The following is a 17933-nucleotide window of genomic DNA, read 5'->3' on the forward strand; positions in this document are numbered from 1 at the left end:
TATATATATATATATATATATATTGTGTTGTTTCATATTTGGATTTGTAAATGATAAAGTGTTGATCCCTACTCAAAGATTGAATCAATGATCAAACTAGTTGGATATTCATTTAGTACATGACATTCAGTTTCTGTTTCATTTGTGCTGCTGATTCATACATCATTTCATGTTGCTTCTTCATTGGCTTGTCAGTAGATGTAGATCGTAGCAGCACACACACACACACACACTGAGATGATCATTAAAAGCCATCTTTGATCTTAAAAAAACCCCCATGACTTTAAACCTCTTCCACAGAACGACCTCTTTGAAGCAGCCACATTTAAAGACACGGCCATGATTATTTCACATTGAGTATCTTCAGAATCACACATCGTGTACCGGGGCTTCCAATACTCGTGTCCCTTCTCGTTCCCTAATGAGCAAACAGATGTGGCAGCTGCTATCTAATCAATAGTGCTTATTTCCTGTGGGTCAGGCCGCCTGCTGGCCTCAGGACTCGGCAAACACTGGCAGCTGGGAAACCTGCCGGCCCCATCATCGGTGTCTGTTCACCTCAGTGGCGTGTGTTTGTTTTACTGCAGATAACACTCCAGGGAACCAAAGATACTCCGGTGAGCCAGTGCCATCCACGCAGCCTGTGTCTGTCCTCTCGTGACTGCCCTCATGTCACGGCAGGTGCTGCTGTGGGAGACGCCCGGGTCACTGTCACAGAGTGTTTTTCAGGCAGCCCGCTGAGTGGGATGTGGTTGACATGAAGGAGGAAGGCCGCTTGCCTTTTTTTGTCTTTGCTTCACATACACCACAGAATTAGGCAACACGGCACAGCAGCAAGAACGCAAGAAACGTGTGTGTCTTGTTGCAAATTACAAGAAATGTCTTCTGACTCCTTTGCCTGCAGCCGTCCTGAGCTGCAGAGCAAACATGAGCATATGACTCGGTTTACCTCGGGATTAAAGCCTGACGACAAAGGTGGTGTGAGGAAATAGTGTCATTTTAAGTGTGCGCTAAATGTGCCGTGGTCTAAGTGCACCTTAGAGACCCCGAAACTGCTCAATATATCATTGAGTTTTGGATTTCAGTGCCAGTGTCTTGAGATATAAGAAAACACTTAAGGGCAGATGTGTGTGTGTGTGTTACACTCAGAGTCAGCAGTGATGTGAAGTTATGATGGAGTGTTGTTGTCAGAGAAACTGCCGTGTCATCACTGCAGGACTGCACAGTCTCACTGTGTGTGAGACGCCTGTATGTGTACAGTAATTCATTAATAATCAAATATTATAAGGCCATGGAGTAACATTTACGGTTGGTTAGCAGAAATTTGATATAAAAGTGTGTTTGTTTAAGTGTATAGCCGCTTTTTGAATAAGCCTTTTATATTCACTTTAAATAAGGGTCAGGATTCGGCATGCATACTTCTCATTACTGTAACTCCTAGACCGTTTGGGACATCTAGAAAATACACAAACACTGAACTGGCGATCTGTCCAGTGTGTGACCCCCGCCCTTTTCACACATTAACGTTTTGTTTTCTTCAGTCAGACAGATATTGTGATGCGTCGCTATGTGATTGTCTTGATTGATTATCGCAGAATCGTTTGTGTCGTGATATTATTGGTATCGTGGACCGTGTGTCGCGAGGTAGCCTGTGATTCCCGGCCCTAGTCCAGACCAGGACTAGGAGCGACAGACCAGTGAGAGTGGGTGTTTCATGTGTTGAAGTGGACGCTCGCTTACAAACAACAAAGAATGACATTGTTTCTGGTATGTGACGGCCGTTCTAGTTCCCTGACACATTTGGGTTAAAGGAGGTGTGGAGTTCAGCCTTTTTCTCACTGAAATTAGCAGAGATACCTGGGATTTTTAAGCTGGAGAGTGCCAGTGGTTTTGCCCTGTGGTGTTTTTTTCACCACTGGCAAAAAGACATTAGCATGTTCACCCAGATCTTTCATTCACACTGATAACAAACAGAAGCCAAAGCAGATTAAAACCAGCACAATGGAGTCATTTGAATGCTGATTTTTTTATTTTTTTACCTTTGGGAATGGGATATTAAAATCTGAAATCTCACCAGTAGATGTCACTAAATCTTACACCCAGGGAGTCGTGTGGTGCTGAGAGGCTCAATGAGCATTGTGTGAACTCACTGGTTTCAATGTAACAGACATGCATTTATATTTAAAAGTTACACACTTAGGGCTGGGTATCAATCAAATCAAACATTTTCGATACCAATACCGATACCTTCACTTCGATACCGGTTCCTGAACGATACTTTTTTCTCTACCAGTTTTATAATAACAGTTCTAAAAAAGAAAATTACATTACACATTATAGTACAAATTTGGAGTTTTTATTTTTCAGCTTTGACATTTTTACACTCACTGCCTGCATGAGCCAATAACAGCTGCTGCTGTTTTCTTCAACATGCAGCTCCAATTAGGTTTCCAGGAATGTAATGCTACATTGGAAGAGATTATACAACATATAACATTTCTTTCTTTCTTTCTTTCTTTCTTTCTTTCTTTCTTTCTTTCTTTCTTTCTTTCTTTCTTTCTTTCTTTCTTTCATTCTTTCTTTCTTTCTTTCTTTCTCCCTACCACTCTCTCTTACCCCCTTTATACTTGACATTAGGATTAGTTTTCTGTGATTAGATACCGCTTCACCACATGCATTAACACCTGGTGTTAACATGTGTCTCCAGTGTCCACATCAAGATCTGATTGCTATCCGATTGTGGCCGTCCACCCCGTACGTCACCTCTCCCTCTTTTTGTGCAAACAAGAAGTCGCACTATTGTAGGAACTCCTCTTTGCTTTCTAAAGACGGGGAAGAAGTTGTCTTCGTCAAGCGGGAAAACCAACGAAAGCAGAGGAGACGTCACCTGTGCTCACGGAGACGCATCGTAGACTTGTTGTGTTCAATGTGGTCGCAGTGTGTCTCTGACCACCTCCCGTGGTGGTCTGGCAGGTCGGATAACGATCTGTCCTTGGGTGTTTTAACACCTGTACTTACTTAAGTGGTCAGGTGCTATCCGATTACAATCTGATCACAGAAAATGCATTTTAATGCCAGGTGTAAAGGGGGCCTCTGTGTCTCTGTGTGTGTGTGTGTGTGAGAGAGAGAGAGAGTGGGTGGGGCTAGAGAAAACTAGGTCAAACACAATGCAGGGTCTTAGAGACCACACTGTTTGGGTAATGATTTAGTAATCCACAGGGGACGATAGAGATTCCACACTGGAGATTTTGTCAATTGTTTTTTACAATTTGTCCAATTTCCGTTTCCTAAATGTGAATTTGTTCTGGTTAGAGACATTTTAAACAAGACATTTGAGAGTGTCATCATCTTCAGGTTTGGGGAAGAATAATTCCATTTTCTGACCAATAACTAATAGTTTAAACTTTAAAGCAACATCCTTATGTTTGGTTTGACTGAGGGCTTTTCTGTGTGGAGTTTGCATGTGTGCAAGTGGGTTTTTACCCACAGTCCAAAAACATGCAGATTGGGGATTAGGGTAATTAGACACTCTAAAGTGACTGTAAATGTGAACGTGAGAGTGAATGGTTGTTTGTCTCTGTAAGTTGGCCCTGCCCTGGACTGGTGACCTGTCCAGGTTGTGTGCCCTGCCTTTTACCCAGGGTCACCTGAGATTGGCTCCAGCAACCCCAGGACCCTCACATGGACAATAAAGCAGAAGAAAATGGATTTCAGGAATCATTTTCTCTGTTTTTCAGTCACGTTTCCATCAGACCACAGTGGTAAACTTTCTGCACACATGAAATATCGGTTCTATTTAAAGCAGACTGATATTTGTTTACTAAACCAAGCTGTCAGCGTACAAACGAGGAGCACGGACTCGTAACCTCGCACCTTATTGTGAGAGTAAACATGTATACACACAGTAAATGATTGAGCCTCCTCTCCTGTGTCACATCCCTGGTACTAGTCTGATATCTCTACCCTCCTAACTCTAACCCATCTGGCCAGTTAAAAGCTCGGTGAACTGACCGCTTTGACCACTAATGGGTCGTGCTGGCAGCTGAGTCCGAGTTTCATCTCCATGGAGATGAGTCTCAGCAGAAAGAGGCATTGCTGAGTTGAACTATTCCCCAAGGAGACAGTGGAACAAGTCTGAGTGTGTGTGCGCACGCACAGATGGACAGATGTGGCTTAATGTCAGGTTATCTCATACCTGCCCTCAGGAGAGACGACACTGACATGAACGGATGGCGCAGCATTGTTGTCAGCCTTTCTGATTTTATAATTAAAATAGATTTTAATTATGTTTTCCTAACATTTTGATAGGCGTTCATCGATCACAGATCATTCCTCGGATCGATTTTCGGTTCAATAGTACATTAAAGCTCCAGTTCCAGGCAGCGTAGCCGTGAAACTATTTGATCGTTGAGTTCCATCTGCAGGTTATTAAAGTCCTCACTCATGATTTGGGATCGCAGCGCTCTGTCCTGAGCAGAGAAAACAGACACACTTGTTTTCATAAGTGACAGATGGAACTTTCATATATTGACACACATTTTGTTGTCATTTGTCATTAAAATGTTGAGTGTTTGGTCAAAGCCTCTTGTCCTGTTGCAGATGTAGTTGTGAAGCTGTTAACCCTTAGAACACAGAGAGTGTCTTATAGCTTTTATTTCAGACATCTGATGAAACATTTCTTTCATTTTCACCAACTCTATAAATACACCTGAGCAAAAACTACTCAAAATGTTTAAAATCGGTTTGAATTTGTGAAATTTGGAAATACGTCACAGTTCAAAGTTCACTTGGCTCATTTTTATGAACAAAAAGAAAAGACAAACGCTCTATATTTGTGACTCCTGCACAATTATTGCTACTTTATATCACTGCTAAAAATGCGATATAAAATTAAGCATAACTTTGACTCAACAAGACATAAAAATACTATTTTTAAAGCCTGAATATGTGACCTATAAACACAAACTCCCAGGATGTCCATATAAGGAGTTGTGTATTATTCCCACGGCAAATGAGGCACAGATCACACAGAAGGGTTAATGGAGTCCAGAGGAGGTAGAGCAGTGTTGTTCTCGCTCTGATTGCTTCGTTGACATTATCATTAATATACTGACAAATTAATTTGTAATTATTGATCAGTTATGCCAAAAATGAATCATTTTTTAAACATGTAGTCCTTTAATTTACAGGCCTTTGTGAGCTTACATCATGAGTTGATGAAGTGATCAGCGCAGCATATTTTCCAACAGTTTGATGTGCTGCCAAACAAACAACACCCAGTATATTATTATGTCTCTGTAACTGTATGTTTCTAAAAGGCACCCTGGTGATTGTGCACTGACCATTAACCACAATGTCTGGTCAGGAAGCTTTGTTCCATGTCACCGCTCATGTCATCGCTCTTCTGCTGCCGTGTAGTTATGAAAATCTGTATTTCTGGCATCTATGGGCCTTTTTCTATTTATTTGGTTTAATGAATGCCTCCCCTACTGTTTTTGTTTACTTGATGTCATCACTGTTTACAGTAAAAGAAAAATAAGCCACTTATAAAACCGCTATGCACCACCTGCCCTGCACCAGACCACAGAGATTCAATATTAATGACTCGCTGTTGAACACAGTGGAACATTTAGCAGATAAAATTCCCCTCAGGAGTCGGCAGACACCCAAACAGAGTCTTAAGTAGAGTGAATGCTATTGGATCCATCTTCTACCGCTTTGTCCTCCACATGAGGGACACTGTTCCAACTGGGTTGTGAACCTGGGACTTCTTGCTGGTAAAGACAAGAGTGCTAACCACTACACCAGTGATTCCCATACTGGGTCTCTGTGTCTCTCCCAAACAGAGACACAGAGCATTGGAGGTCATATGTCTGAAGGGTTTGGGAACCACTGCACTACACCAACCATGTGGGTCATGATATTGGATCATTCAAATAATAATATTAATAATAAAAATAATGATAATAATAATAATAATAAATCACAGTCAATCATACTATCTTTTTGTTTTCAATATGAAATAAAACAATTTACAGACGTATGTATGTAAGTAAGTAAATTTTTCCATATACTACCACTTGATATTACTGCAGTGACGCAGACCTGTTTTTCTTCATAAAGATAAGAAGAAAACAAACATCTGTGACACAATTTGTAATTTGTCTGACATATTACAACAAGTATACATTATTATTTCATTGTAACAGTTTATTTTCTATGTTTCTGGGTTTTTTTTTATCAGATTTTCTTTTTGAGAATTCAAAGCTAACTGTCTCTTTTTGTCTTGTTGCTGGTTCTACACTTTTCTCAGCTTTCAGACACAAATACTGTGGTTGTGTTATCCTGTTGAATAACATTGTCTTGTCCATTAATGTTCCAGCAAATGGATATCTAATGCATTCAAATTCATTTGGTTTGAATATCAAATGTCTGTTTAACTAGTTCAGGGAGTGATTGTAGACATCTCACATCATCTTCTTCCTCTTCTTGTCCTTCACCTCCAGATGGCATCAAACGACTCGCGGCTCCAGCATCAGCCCTCTCAGAAGGATGCGGCTGACCAGAACTTTGATTACATGTTCAAGCTGCTGATCATCGGCAACAGCAGTGTGGGGAAAACCTCCTTCCTGTTTCGCTACGCAGACGACTCCTTCACTTCGGCCTTCGTCAGCACCGTGGGCATCGACTTCAAGGTCAAGACCGTGTTCCGAAACGACAAGAGGATTAAGTTACAGATCTGGGTGAGAAAATGAAAGACGCACTGCATTGTGGTCCTGATGTTAGGCGGCACCACCATGCTGCTGTTTGTTGTGTAGTGCTGAACATGTGTCTGGGACTGTGGGTTTGCATCCTCTACTTTGTAACCTTAATGTTTTTTCTGCCTGAATATCACTTGGTTTCATTCATGAGGGTAATGTTTAGCAGATTATACCCCATGAAATATCCCTAAAGGATTAATACAACCCATGAAATGTACATTTCCACTTGCCAAAAAGGGAATGCAGCACCTACCTTGTCACCTAAGCTTCAAAATCACTATTCATGAGGGTAATATTTGGTAGATTATACCTCACCCATTCCTTATTACTTAATACCTTTTTAAAGGGCCAGTACCACCCATAGAATGCTTTTTTGCACCTACCAAAAAATGATTGCAGCTCCTACCTTGCAACCCTGAAGGATTATTCTGCCTCAAAATCATTTTTATTATTTATTATTATTCATTATTACCTCATCCAGTCCTTTTTACTAGTTGACATATCCCTAAAGGGCTAATACAGTTGTATGCAGCTCTTACCTTGTGACCCTTCAGCATCAAAATCACTTGGTTTCATTCATGAGGGTTAAGTTTAGCAGATTATACCCCATGAAATATCCCTAAAGGGTTAATACAACCCATGAAATGTACATTTCCACTTGCCAAAAAGTGAATGCAGCACCTACCTTGTCACCTAAGCTTCAAAATCACTATTCATGAGGGTAATATTTGGTAGATTATACCTCACCCATTCCTTATTACTTAATACCTTTTTAAAGGGCCAGTACCACCCATAGAATGCTCTTTTGCACCTGCCAAAAAGTGATTGCAGCTCCTACCTTGCAACCCTGAAGGATTATTTTTATTATTCATTATTACCTCATCCAGTCCTTTTTACTAGTTGACATATCCCTAAAGGGCTAACAGTTGTATGCAGCTCTTACCTTGTGACCCTTCAGCATCAAAATCACTTGGTTTCATTCATAAGGGTAATATTTGGCAGATTCGACCTCATCCAGTTCCTTTTACCTGTTGGAATACCTTTAAAGGGCCAGTACAACCCATTAACTGTACATTTAATAGGTTTTAATTTGTTTGTCTTTTAATTTTTAAGTGTGAACAGTGTGATTTCCCCATGTTTTACACAAATTCATAAATGTTTTACCTGTATTTGGCTTCAGACAACAGGGATTGACTAACCTGAGTAAAGCTGGTTTTTAATTGATGCACAGTTGAACATCAGTGTTTTTTGTGGCTCTACTTGCTGTGCATACTTACTGCGCAAGAGATGAGAGTGTTGTTCTGTTGTTGCCTGTTTGTTAAAGACATTTTTCATTGATTTCCTCTCTTTTATGCATCGCGTCTGAGTTCACGGTCTAAATCCACGTTCCCTGGTTTATGGCCGATGGTTTAAAAGGGCTGTATTTGCCTGAGTCATTATTCATGGTGGGTGTTTTGGTTGTAACACTAAACCAATCCGAGTGCCTTCTCTCCCTGTAAAAGGCAGGTGTGCTTGCACTTTGGCAGATTGCTGCTATTAGGGTGAATTTGTTCAGTCGTTGGAGAGAAGGCTTTTCTGTTTGTTCATATCTGGAGAGTGTGAGTGTTTGGATGATCAGCTGTGTTTGTAACAAGGAGAGGGGAGGCTTGTTTTTTTATGATGAGACTGCAGACTGTGACAAAGGGAAGACTCTACTCCTCTTATGCTTTTAAACACAAGATTCACACACTGGGTAGTTGCTGTGTACATTTGGTGGAGCAAGAAGATGATGGCCTCTGTGAAGCAAGTGTTGATAAAAGTCTTGATCTAAGGCTAAAGCAAATTTACACTCATACAAACACACTAATGAGCAGTATGTTGGTTTTCTAAATCTCCCTAAATGACTCACACAAGACCTTTTAACTTTATTTATCCAGGAAGTCCCCGTATTTGCTATTTGGATAACATGTGACATTGAAATCTGCATCGTCTGAAACTGGCAGTTGTGTTGCACCACATTCTGCCAGGTGTGAAAATCTCTTTCCTTGGTAATGGCAGAATCTCCTGAGTGCCACGATTCTCACACGATAAGATCCAAGGTGTCATTCATCATGTCATGGTTGTGTCGTCTGTGAGTTAATACAGTGCGTAGTTGTCGTCACTCATATTGTGTGTGTTTAGACCTTCACGGGTTGATTTATGCATTTGTGACGCTGCACTTTGACATAAATGTACTCCGTTGAGATCACATCTTTGATTATGACATGATTATTTAAGGGTTTCACTTGTATGTATTAAGTAAGTAAGTCAAGTTTATTTATATAGCACCTTTTGCAGATATGGAATCACAAAGGGCTTCACAGGGCGATACAAGTAAAATACTAATAGTTTAAACAAAGAACGGGGAAACACAATTAAAAACTCTGACTAAAAGCCTGATTAAAAATACTTTTTAAATGTGACAACAGTGTCTAGGCTATGAAGAGGAAAAGGGACAGCTAATATTATAATAAAAATGAAATCTGATACAATCCAGAAATCCTAAATGTCACATAAATGCTTCACTTGCCATTGATGCCATGTGACCAGAGTGCCGATCAAGAATCCACATGTGTGCCATACTGTAATGATCATGTCACTTATTTTGAAAAGAAACAGATCAGTGTCATGTTTTAAAAAGTTAGTCTAGACACACAAAAGTTGTATCGTTGCTACCCGTAGTTTACAATATAATAAAAGCTAATGAGCAGAATTTACAGTTGAAAATAAGGATGTGACTTAAAAAGAAATCAGGGAGATCACAAGAGAAAAAAAACACTGCAGCGATAAATCAAGGGAAATTAGGGATTCAGTGTTTGTTCTTTTAGCTGGAATGAGGATATTTCAGCCTGTGCAGTTTGAGTGTGTCTATTATCTGTTGCTCTAGCCTTACACAAATACAATATTCCATTTTTGAAGTATCTTACAGAAAGGTAAATGACAAACTTGGCACCGCTCGTGTCTTCAACTCCGGACTTTTCACTAAAAGGTGTTTCACCTTTCACCGGCACACATTCCTCACTGTGCAATAGAAAACCCATCAATAAATATTGTGACGGCTGTTCAAACAGATGATTCATGTGAGCCAACACTACACGAGCCACTGACTGTACAACACACACACACACACACACACACACACACACACAAACGGTGGCCAAGGTGAATCAGCAGCAGAGGAGCCCACGCCAAAACACACACACACACACACAGCTGAGTGAGAGGGTGGGACCTAAGCATGTCCTATAGTTCCTTCTGTGCATGTTTGCTGATCGGGAAGTTTGACATGAGTATATTTAAGTTTATATTCTGTATAAATACAGACGTACAGCGAATTCACAAGCGCACTGTACGTCACAAATTCCCCACGGAAGCGTATAAATGTGTGTTTATTTTGTCTTATTTGTTCCTGCTTCTATTTATATACTCTGATATGCAGTGCTATATGCTATTGAATCATTAAAACGACTTGTTTTACAGTAGTAGCTGTATATACATTTAATTTTAGTTAACAGGGACGGTGTCCATTAATTAGCATTTCTGTAAATGCACCACAGTTTTGCAGAAGTCCCGGGGCAGATGTTGTTAGTCAACATGAAAGTTAAATCAATACATGAAATCAATACATGTCTATGAAAAGTGAACATAATTACAACAATAAAATGATAACTGAACAGCACACGACTGATGTAATAAGACAAAACAACACTAAGACAACGTTTGAGGACAAACTGAGTAAAACCAAGATAGCAGCAGGTGGTTACACAGTTGATTGTGTATGAGCCATTTTTTCTGGTGATATTTAAATAAATGATATGAAATGGAGCTGGAACAAGTACTCGATTAATCGATTATTAATCGTTTGCTAATTAATTGTCAACTTTTTTTCTTTATTTCTTTCCTCCACAAAACAAAGAAATCATTAAAACTCAATCATTTTGCTTTCTGGATAAAAGAAGACATTAGAGAACATCATCATTTCCAGGTTTGACAAACACTGATCAACGACAGATTAATCAATTATGAAAATAATCGTTAGTTGCAGCTGTAATATGAAACTGTACACATGTAATATACAGGATACATGTGCCACAGTGTTTACATGCAGTGTGCAGGATGTAACATAAGCAAAGCGTCAGATATATAAGTGAAATGCGTAAAATAGCATCAAGATACTAGTGAGTCTGCTGTTATTTCAGCCAATGAACGAGCTTTATTTTAAAGCTCTTTCCTGTTAACAAGTCTTTGTTGTAGTTGGACTTGCTCATGCAAATGTATGATTTTATGTCTGTTAAATTCTGTCATCTGTTGCATTTTGAATGGAACATATCACAGAATTTGACATATATATACATATATATATATGTACAGTATATATATGTATATATAAGCATAAAATGTCAGAAAACCTTAAAAAATGTTGATCAGTGTTTGTCAAATGTCTTGTTTTTGTCCACAAACCAAAATTATTCACTTTTAATAATTTTTTTGTTATCGGGAGCAAAGAAACGTTCTAAAATATTCACATTTAGGGAGCTGAAACAAAGAAAACTTGTTTTAATAATGAAAAAAGCTTCAAACCGATTAATCAATTATCAAAATAATTGAGGATTAATTTAGTAATCGATTAATCAAGTAATTGTTTCAGCTCTATTTAATATAGTTTATGTATTAGCGAGGTTCCAGTGAATTAAGCGTGCACAGCATGTGTATGTTATGCTCAAGGTTTAAAAGAGCCTGATTCCTGCTATTGTTCAAGTGTAAGAGAGGAGGTCGCTCACACGAAATGTTCTCTTTACCCTGTGGAAGCATTTTTCATCTGAAAAAGAAGTTGCCATATTAATACCACATAGACACTTCCTGTATGTCCTTATTGTTTTCTAGTGAAGAGATAGAGACATGATGACATATGTGTAACAGTGTTGCTTAAACACTTACAGGACACTAAGACACTTACAGGACATCCTGAGAATATGTCAGGGGACTGCTCAGATGTTCTGGTCTCCTTAACATAATAAGCATGCAGTATTTATACATATATGTATATATGTGTATATATATATATATACATATATATATACAAAGATACAAAGGTGCAGAAAAGTTAACAGCAGTGAAATTCTCATTCTGTGTTTGTTCCTCTGTCTGATTTGTGAAATATTTCATTTAAAAATAAATAAGAAATAAAAAAGTGTAGAAAGAACTATCATTACAGGATTATTTTTATTAAATTCACATAAATATTTGTGAAGAAGATAAAACTTGATCCGCCGCAGCGTTTAAATGGATTGCTGGATGTAATGTTATTGCTGATTGGTGTATAAGAAACTTTTTTTATTTAGTTTGCTGCACATTTACTGACTACTATCTCATTCTCAGTGACACCTTCCTGCTAAAGTAAAGGCTATTTAACAGTCAATTTAGACGGCGAGGACATTTTGGCCGGTCCTCACAACTTTAATGGGTTTTTTTGAGGATTAAAACCTGGTTTTGGTGTCAGGGTAAGGGTTAAAGTTAGTCATTTAGTTTAGTTGTGATGGTTAAGGTTAGGGAAAGGGTCTAGGGAATCCATTATGTCTATCTGTCCATTCAAAACCAGCGTGTGTGTGTGTGTGTGTGTGTGTGTGCGCCCACTCTGCCCTCAATTACTGATAGCCTTGTTGTTGTGAATCATGACGAAGAGAGCTGGTATTTCCTCAGGTCAGGAAGTGGAGGAAGTTCCCTATCTCTGTGGATCACAGAGACTTGGAGTAATGAAGACGGAGCAGTGAGAGTGCAGCGGTGTGTTTTAAGGGTGTGGGAGCAGCGGGCATGTCCTTGTTTGAGTCTTTCTTGGTGTGACGTTAATATAAATACACTGAAGGGAAGTTCCCTGCCTGTCAATCCCACGTCTGCTCCCATTCATCGCCGTTCAATCTCACCTGAAACAAAGAGTACTGATGATCCTATGCCAGCTGCTCTGTGTGTGTGTGTGGGTGTCATGGAAACAGACGAGCGTGATAAGACGCCACATGGCCCTCACACACTGAATGTGCACACTTATCGTTTACATCCCAGCTTTTTTTTTTGTCTGTGTCATGGAAATGTATTTTTAATCTTTGAGTAAACACACATGGACGCACACACACCTTCTGCACACTTGAGCATAAGTGCAATACAAATGCACACACTCGTGTAAACACAGGTGACGCGTTGTTGAAAGATCGTGGTCAGAGTTATGACGTCAGAGACTCGGACCAGGCGGTTCAAGTGTGGAGGAAAGAGTTTCTATTTTTATCATCATGGCCTACTTCTGCACACGTCAGAATAATTAGCATAATTAACATTTATGCTGTGGCAGCGCTTATTTGAAAATCCCTACAACTCAACAGAAGAAGGCTTATAATAGGGTTTTTCCTCATGTCCTGTGTCCTGTGTTAGGTAACATTTGTTTATCACTTGAAATATAGATTTGAATTTAAGTTTCTGACTTGGAAAACTGAATCATTCTTGCAGGTAAATACCACATTCACTGCTAAAAAAGAGCCTGGTCACTAACGTACAGCGTGTCACACAATAGTTGCTCTAAATGAACAGCATTGTTAATTATCTAAATCAAAATCATTTTTTATGTTTCTGTAATGGTTAATACACCAGTACGTACAAGCTCTTAAACAGAAATGATATTTTTTAATGCTAAAATGTCATTATTATTGTTCCAAATAACTGAAAAATAGTAAAGCACATCATTATTATTATTATTATTATTATTTACTTGCATTCCTGAAGAGAAAAACATAGTTTCAGTGATTGAAATGTGGGAATAAAAAGGTGAATTCAGTTTTTTATTTGCCAAATAAATCAAGGTTTTTGAAAGATTTCTCAAATATCTATGTTTTAATACCTTTGCATCTTCACAATTATGATTTTAATTCACCGTTTTTTTCTCCTAGGTCATTATGTTGTGTTTGATTCCACTGTTACTGTCTTTGAACCTTTAATTTTCTCCCTAATAGTTTGTTTTCTCTCTTGTCTTTTATCATATCTCATGTCTGCACATATGAGAGACATTTATTTCTGTATACATGTGTGTGTTTATCAAAAAGACAGAAGGTAAAGACAGCTGCTCATCCCTCTCTCCCTCTCGACTCTCATATACGTAGACGACGTGAGGGCCAGCAGCTTTTGTTTACAGGCCGGCCTTGATTATAGCCGCCCTAGAGACCGTCTATTTGGTCAGACGGCCCCTTTTTTACGCTGCCAAATGTTTAATCACGTCTGCGTGGATGAGATAAAGATGAGGAACCTGGATCGTGTCACGCAGAGAGCAGCTTGTGTGACTGTGGCAGATATTTCTCTAACAACTCTCTGGCCTCCACCACTTGTCACTGTGTCGCACAAAGTAAGACGGATCATTTAGGCCGATCACCCGGAGCAGTCCGGGCTGTAATGGAACATTCATAACCTTCAATGGCCCCTGGTTACCTGGACAACCCACTCCTCCTCCTCCTCCTCCCTCCTCCTCCTCCTCCTCTTTACTGTGAGCAAAACATCATAGAATCAGAAACACTCACACATTCCCCCCCCCACGATGCAAATGAGAGACTCAGACTACCTGTTTGATCTTTCTGCTCTGAGCATCCACTGAACTATTTTGGAGCTGCGAGTGTGACATCACACACAGACACACACACACACACAGGCCTGATTGAATGAGGAGATGCTGTTGCTGCGAGTACCAACACATCTTCTCTGACTTCCTGACGCCGGCTTACTGATGTGAGCCAAACGCCCCGGCTGATGAGCAGCGACTGGGATAGACGCTCGTATCTAAATGCCATCTTGTGCTGGACTGTGTTGAGAGGAGCAACAAGCAAGTGTCTCCGTCAGGGCTACAGTGTTCTCTCTCTTTCTTCTTATATTCATACTAACTGTCTTTTTTTATTTTATCTCATCCACTACAAATCCACTGTTGCCTTTAATGATGTGCTGCTCACAATCCAATACACAATACACGGCCCACAATAATAATATAGGGTTATGATGATGCAGTCAAAATGCTGCAAGACAGTCATATAACAATGTTACGATTGCTTCTTCTACTTGTGTTCACTCCAACTTCTATTCTGTATCAATATTTAACGATTTAACTTCTATTTAATAAATCAAAAATACTCCTCATCATGAATAATGTCAATTAATTAGAACTGAAGTAGGGCCGGAACTAACAATTTCATAATGGATGGATCTCTTTTTATTATTTTCTCGTTTGTTCTCGTATTTGTTTGGTTCATAATGTAGATTTTCTGCATGGACGTTTGATGCAGGGATTAAGCAGCTAAAGAGGAACTTTAGTCTCAAACTGTGAGGAAACGGCAGTAAACATTCTCCTAAGATGTAATTGACTTAAGCAGGTGTAGCTTTAATTAGATGAGCGTTGTGTTAACAGTGGCTATAATCTGTTTTTCCCTTCTGTCCTCGCTGGCAGCCGCGTTATCCGGGTCCTGGATTGGTCCATGGAAACGGTTGCATGTTAGCAACGTGTTTAACACAAAGTCATTGTTGATAGTGTGTAAAATCTCTTGTACAAACACATACAAAAATATCCAAACTATCCCTTTAAGTCTGCTGTGAGTGAGGTAAATGACCTTGCAAGTGAGCTGCAATGAAGAAAACCTTTCCTTTCTGAACTGATTTGCAAATCCAAGTAATAATAGAATTAAAAATGTAATCACTTAACACTAATGTAACAATTTACACTTTTAAAGTGTCCGATAACGTCATATCATCACGTGAACATGTTACAGATGTTACAAATAATCTTATTCATGATGGCTGCATTCCATTAAGCTTCCTCAGTGTGTGCATGTGGACTCACACTGTCAAGAATAACAGTGATCACAGTCACAACAGTTGTGTTTCTATTCCTAACACAACGAACAAAACCTTTCAAAATGCAGCGTGTGTCACTGAAGGCCATAGTTTGAACAACATTGCCCCCTTGTGGCGTGAAATCCCATCTATGCCGCATGTGATGACACAGAAATGAACGTTACTGACACATGTAGAGTGTATGAAGCGTCACATAGAGATAAATGTGTGCTTGATTGCAGGACACAGCCGGTCAGGAGCGGTACCGCACCATCACCACAGCGTACTACAGAGGAGCCATGGGGTTCCTGCTCATGTATGACATCACAAACCAGGACTCCTTCAATGCAGTGCAGGACTGGTGAGCAGCAACTGAGGCTTATTACTGACTCCTGATAGATTTGTACCCAACATTCATCACTTTGAACACTACTCTTCTGATCACGTGTCCTCAAGGATTTGATGTGGTGCAGTTGCTTCACAAACCAACAACAGAGATGCCGTGAAATGTGCTTTTTCTTTTACATATTCTTCTTTAACGCTTTTGACACCGTCGTCCGTGCGACTGTGTGTTTGTTGTGCAGGGCGACACAGATCAAGACTTACTCCTGGGACAATGCTCAGGTGATCCTTGTTGGTAACAAGTGTGACCTGGAGGACGACAGGCTCATACCCGCAGAGGACGGCCAGCGATTATCAGAGGATTTAGGTAAAAAGGGTTTTTATTATGGGGCTGTTAGAGTTTTGTACTTACCTTCATTCATTTTTGGATCGTCTTCTTTCTCTATTTTCTTATTTACTTATTTTTTAAATTCTGAAACACGTCACAGGCTTGATTTTATTACTCCCAGTTTTTTAAAATAAAATATGCTATTTAACTATGACTCAACACACATAAGAAGACGAAAAACACGTTTTTTAAAGCCCGGAGATATACGACCTATAAACACACCCCCGCAGGATGTCCATATAAGGAGTTGTGTATAATTTACCATCAACCACCAAGGGTTAAAGAGTTGTTGTAATGTAATGTAAGTACACTACACTGCTTTAGTGTAGTGCTTGGCAGCCACTAGCTGCTTGGCAGCCCGTGGCCAAGTGGAAAGGGAACTTGACTTGTAACCGGAAGGTCGCCAGTTCAAATCCCCACCCGGCCAAAAAGGGCTGGGGTACCCCTGAGCAAGGTACCCAACTCCTAATGCTCCCCGGGCGCTACTCAGTGTGGCAGCCCACTGCTCCTAATTCTAGGATGGGTCAAAATGCAGAGGAATACTTTCCCTAAGGGGATTAATAAAATTAAAACTTTAGTAATACATGAGTATTATCTTTTTAGACAATTGAATACAGAAGTGTTACATACATATATACATCTTTGAAGTAAAAAGTCGATTTTTACAAAAGTAAATGAATCGTTCCTTCACATAAATAATAGTGGCTGTATTCTGTTAGGACACATGACAGACTCACATGTTACACTGTTCACTGCGACTGTAACAAAACCACAGTAAACCACGTTTGCGCTCTGGCTCGTCTTTAGGCTTCCAGTTCTTTGAGGCCAGCGCGAAGGACAACATCAACGTTAAGCAGGTGTTTGAGCGTCTGGTGGACGTCATCTGTGAGAAGATGAATGAGAGCATGGAGGGAGATGCCAACCTGGTGTCCAACCACAGGAACCAGGGCCTTAAAGACTCGCCTTCAGAGAACCAAGGGGGCTGTGCCTGCTAAACCGCCTGTCCTCCCACCGAGTCCCCCCAACACACACACACACACTAATACTCCCACATCCTACAAAGTGTTGCACCGCTTCTTCTTCTTCTTCTTCTTCTTCTGTCTTCACTTAAGCCACGCCCCAGCTCTGCTTTGTCACAGCTTCATCATCAGCACTGTCAGACCCCCCCCCCCCCCCCCCCCCCCCCCACACACACTCAACTAAATCAGCTTTTATCGTTTCACGTCACATTTTGGAGAATTCTGCAGTTCATAGTACCCGTATACAAAATAACTACTTAACCAACCATGCAGTGGGATGAAAGTACAACATTAACTCTGTAACTGTTAGTTACAGTTACATTTACACTAGAGTGAGGGCTTAATAAATGTCACATGCTGGTCGGGATGATTCTAAAGCTGCAGGATCACTAGAAACAGAGCTGATTGTTGACATTGTGGGACCATGGCTCTCTGTGCTGAGCTCCTCTCATCACATGAACACGGCGAGTCTCTCCATCTCTAAAACTCTCCACTGATGTTGAAAGGTTTTATTGTATTTATTGTCTCATTCACTTTTAGACTCTAACCCCTCTT

At 40.0% G+C, this 17933-nt stretch overlaps 1 protein-coding gene across 1 annotated transcript; it reads left to right on the plus strand.

The window, feature by feature from the left end:
- The first annotated feature begins 6506 nt into the window (after positions 1–6506).
- Positions 6507–17536, plus strand: rab3db (RAB3D, member RAS oncogene family, b). Its single transcript, XM_058654427.1, has 4 exons — positions 6507–6743; positions 15872–15990; positions 16214–16338; positions 17167–17536. Exons 1-4 carry the CDS (start codon positions 6507–6509, stop codon positions 17352–17354), a joined length of 669 nt encoding a protein of 222 aa, XP_058510410.1. The 3' UTR covers positions 17355–17536.
- Positions 17537–17933: the final 397 nt, after the last annotated feature.

This window comes from Solea solea, chromosome 16 (assembly GCF_958295425.1).
Source record: "Solea solea chromosome 16, fSolSol10.1, whole genome shotgun sequence".
Taxonomy (NCBI): Eukaryota; Metazoa; Chordata; class Actinopteri; order Pleuronectiformes; family Soleidae; genus Solea; species Solea solea.

Coding starts and splice junctions, on each gene's coding strand:
- rab3db (XM_058654427.1), top strand. CDS start 6,507: ATGGCATCAAACGACTCGCGGCTCCAGCATCAGCCCTCTCAGAAGGAT. Junction 15,991..16,213: donor TTCAATGCAGTGCAGGACTG/GTGAGCAGCAAC, acceptor TTTGTTGTGCAG/GGCGACACAGATCAAGACTT. Junction 16,339..17,166: donor GCGATTATCAGAGGATTTAG/GTAAAAAGGGTT, acceptor GCTCGTCTTTAG/GCTTCCAGTTCTTTGAGGCC.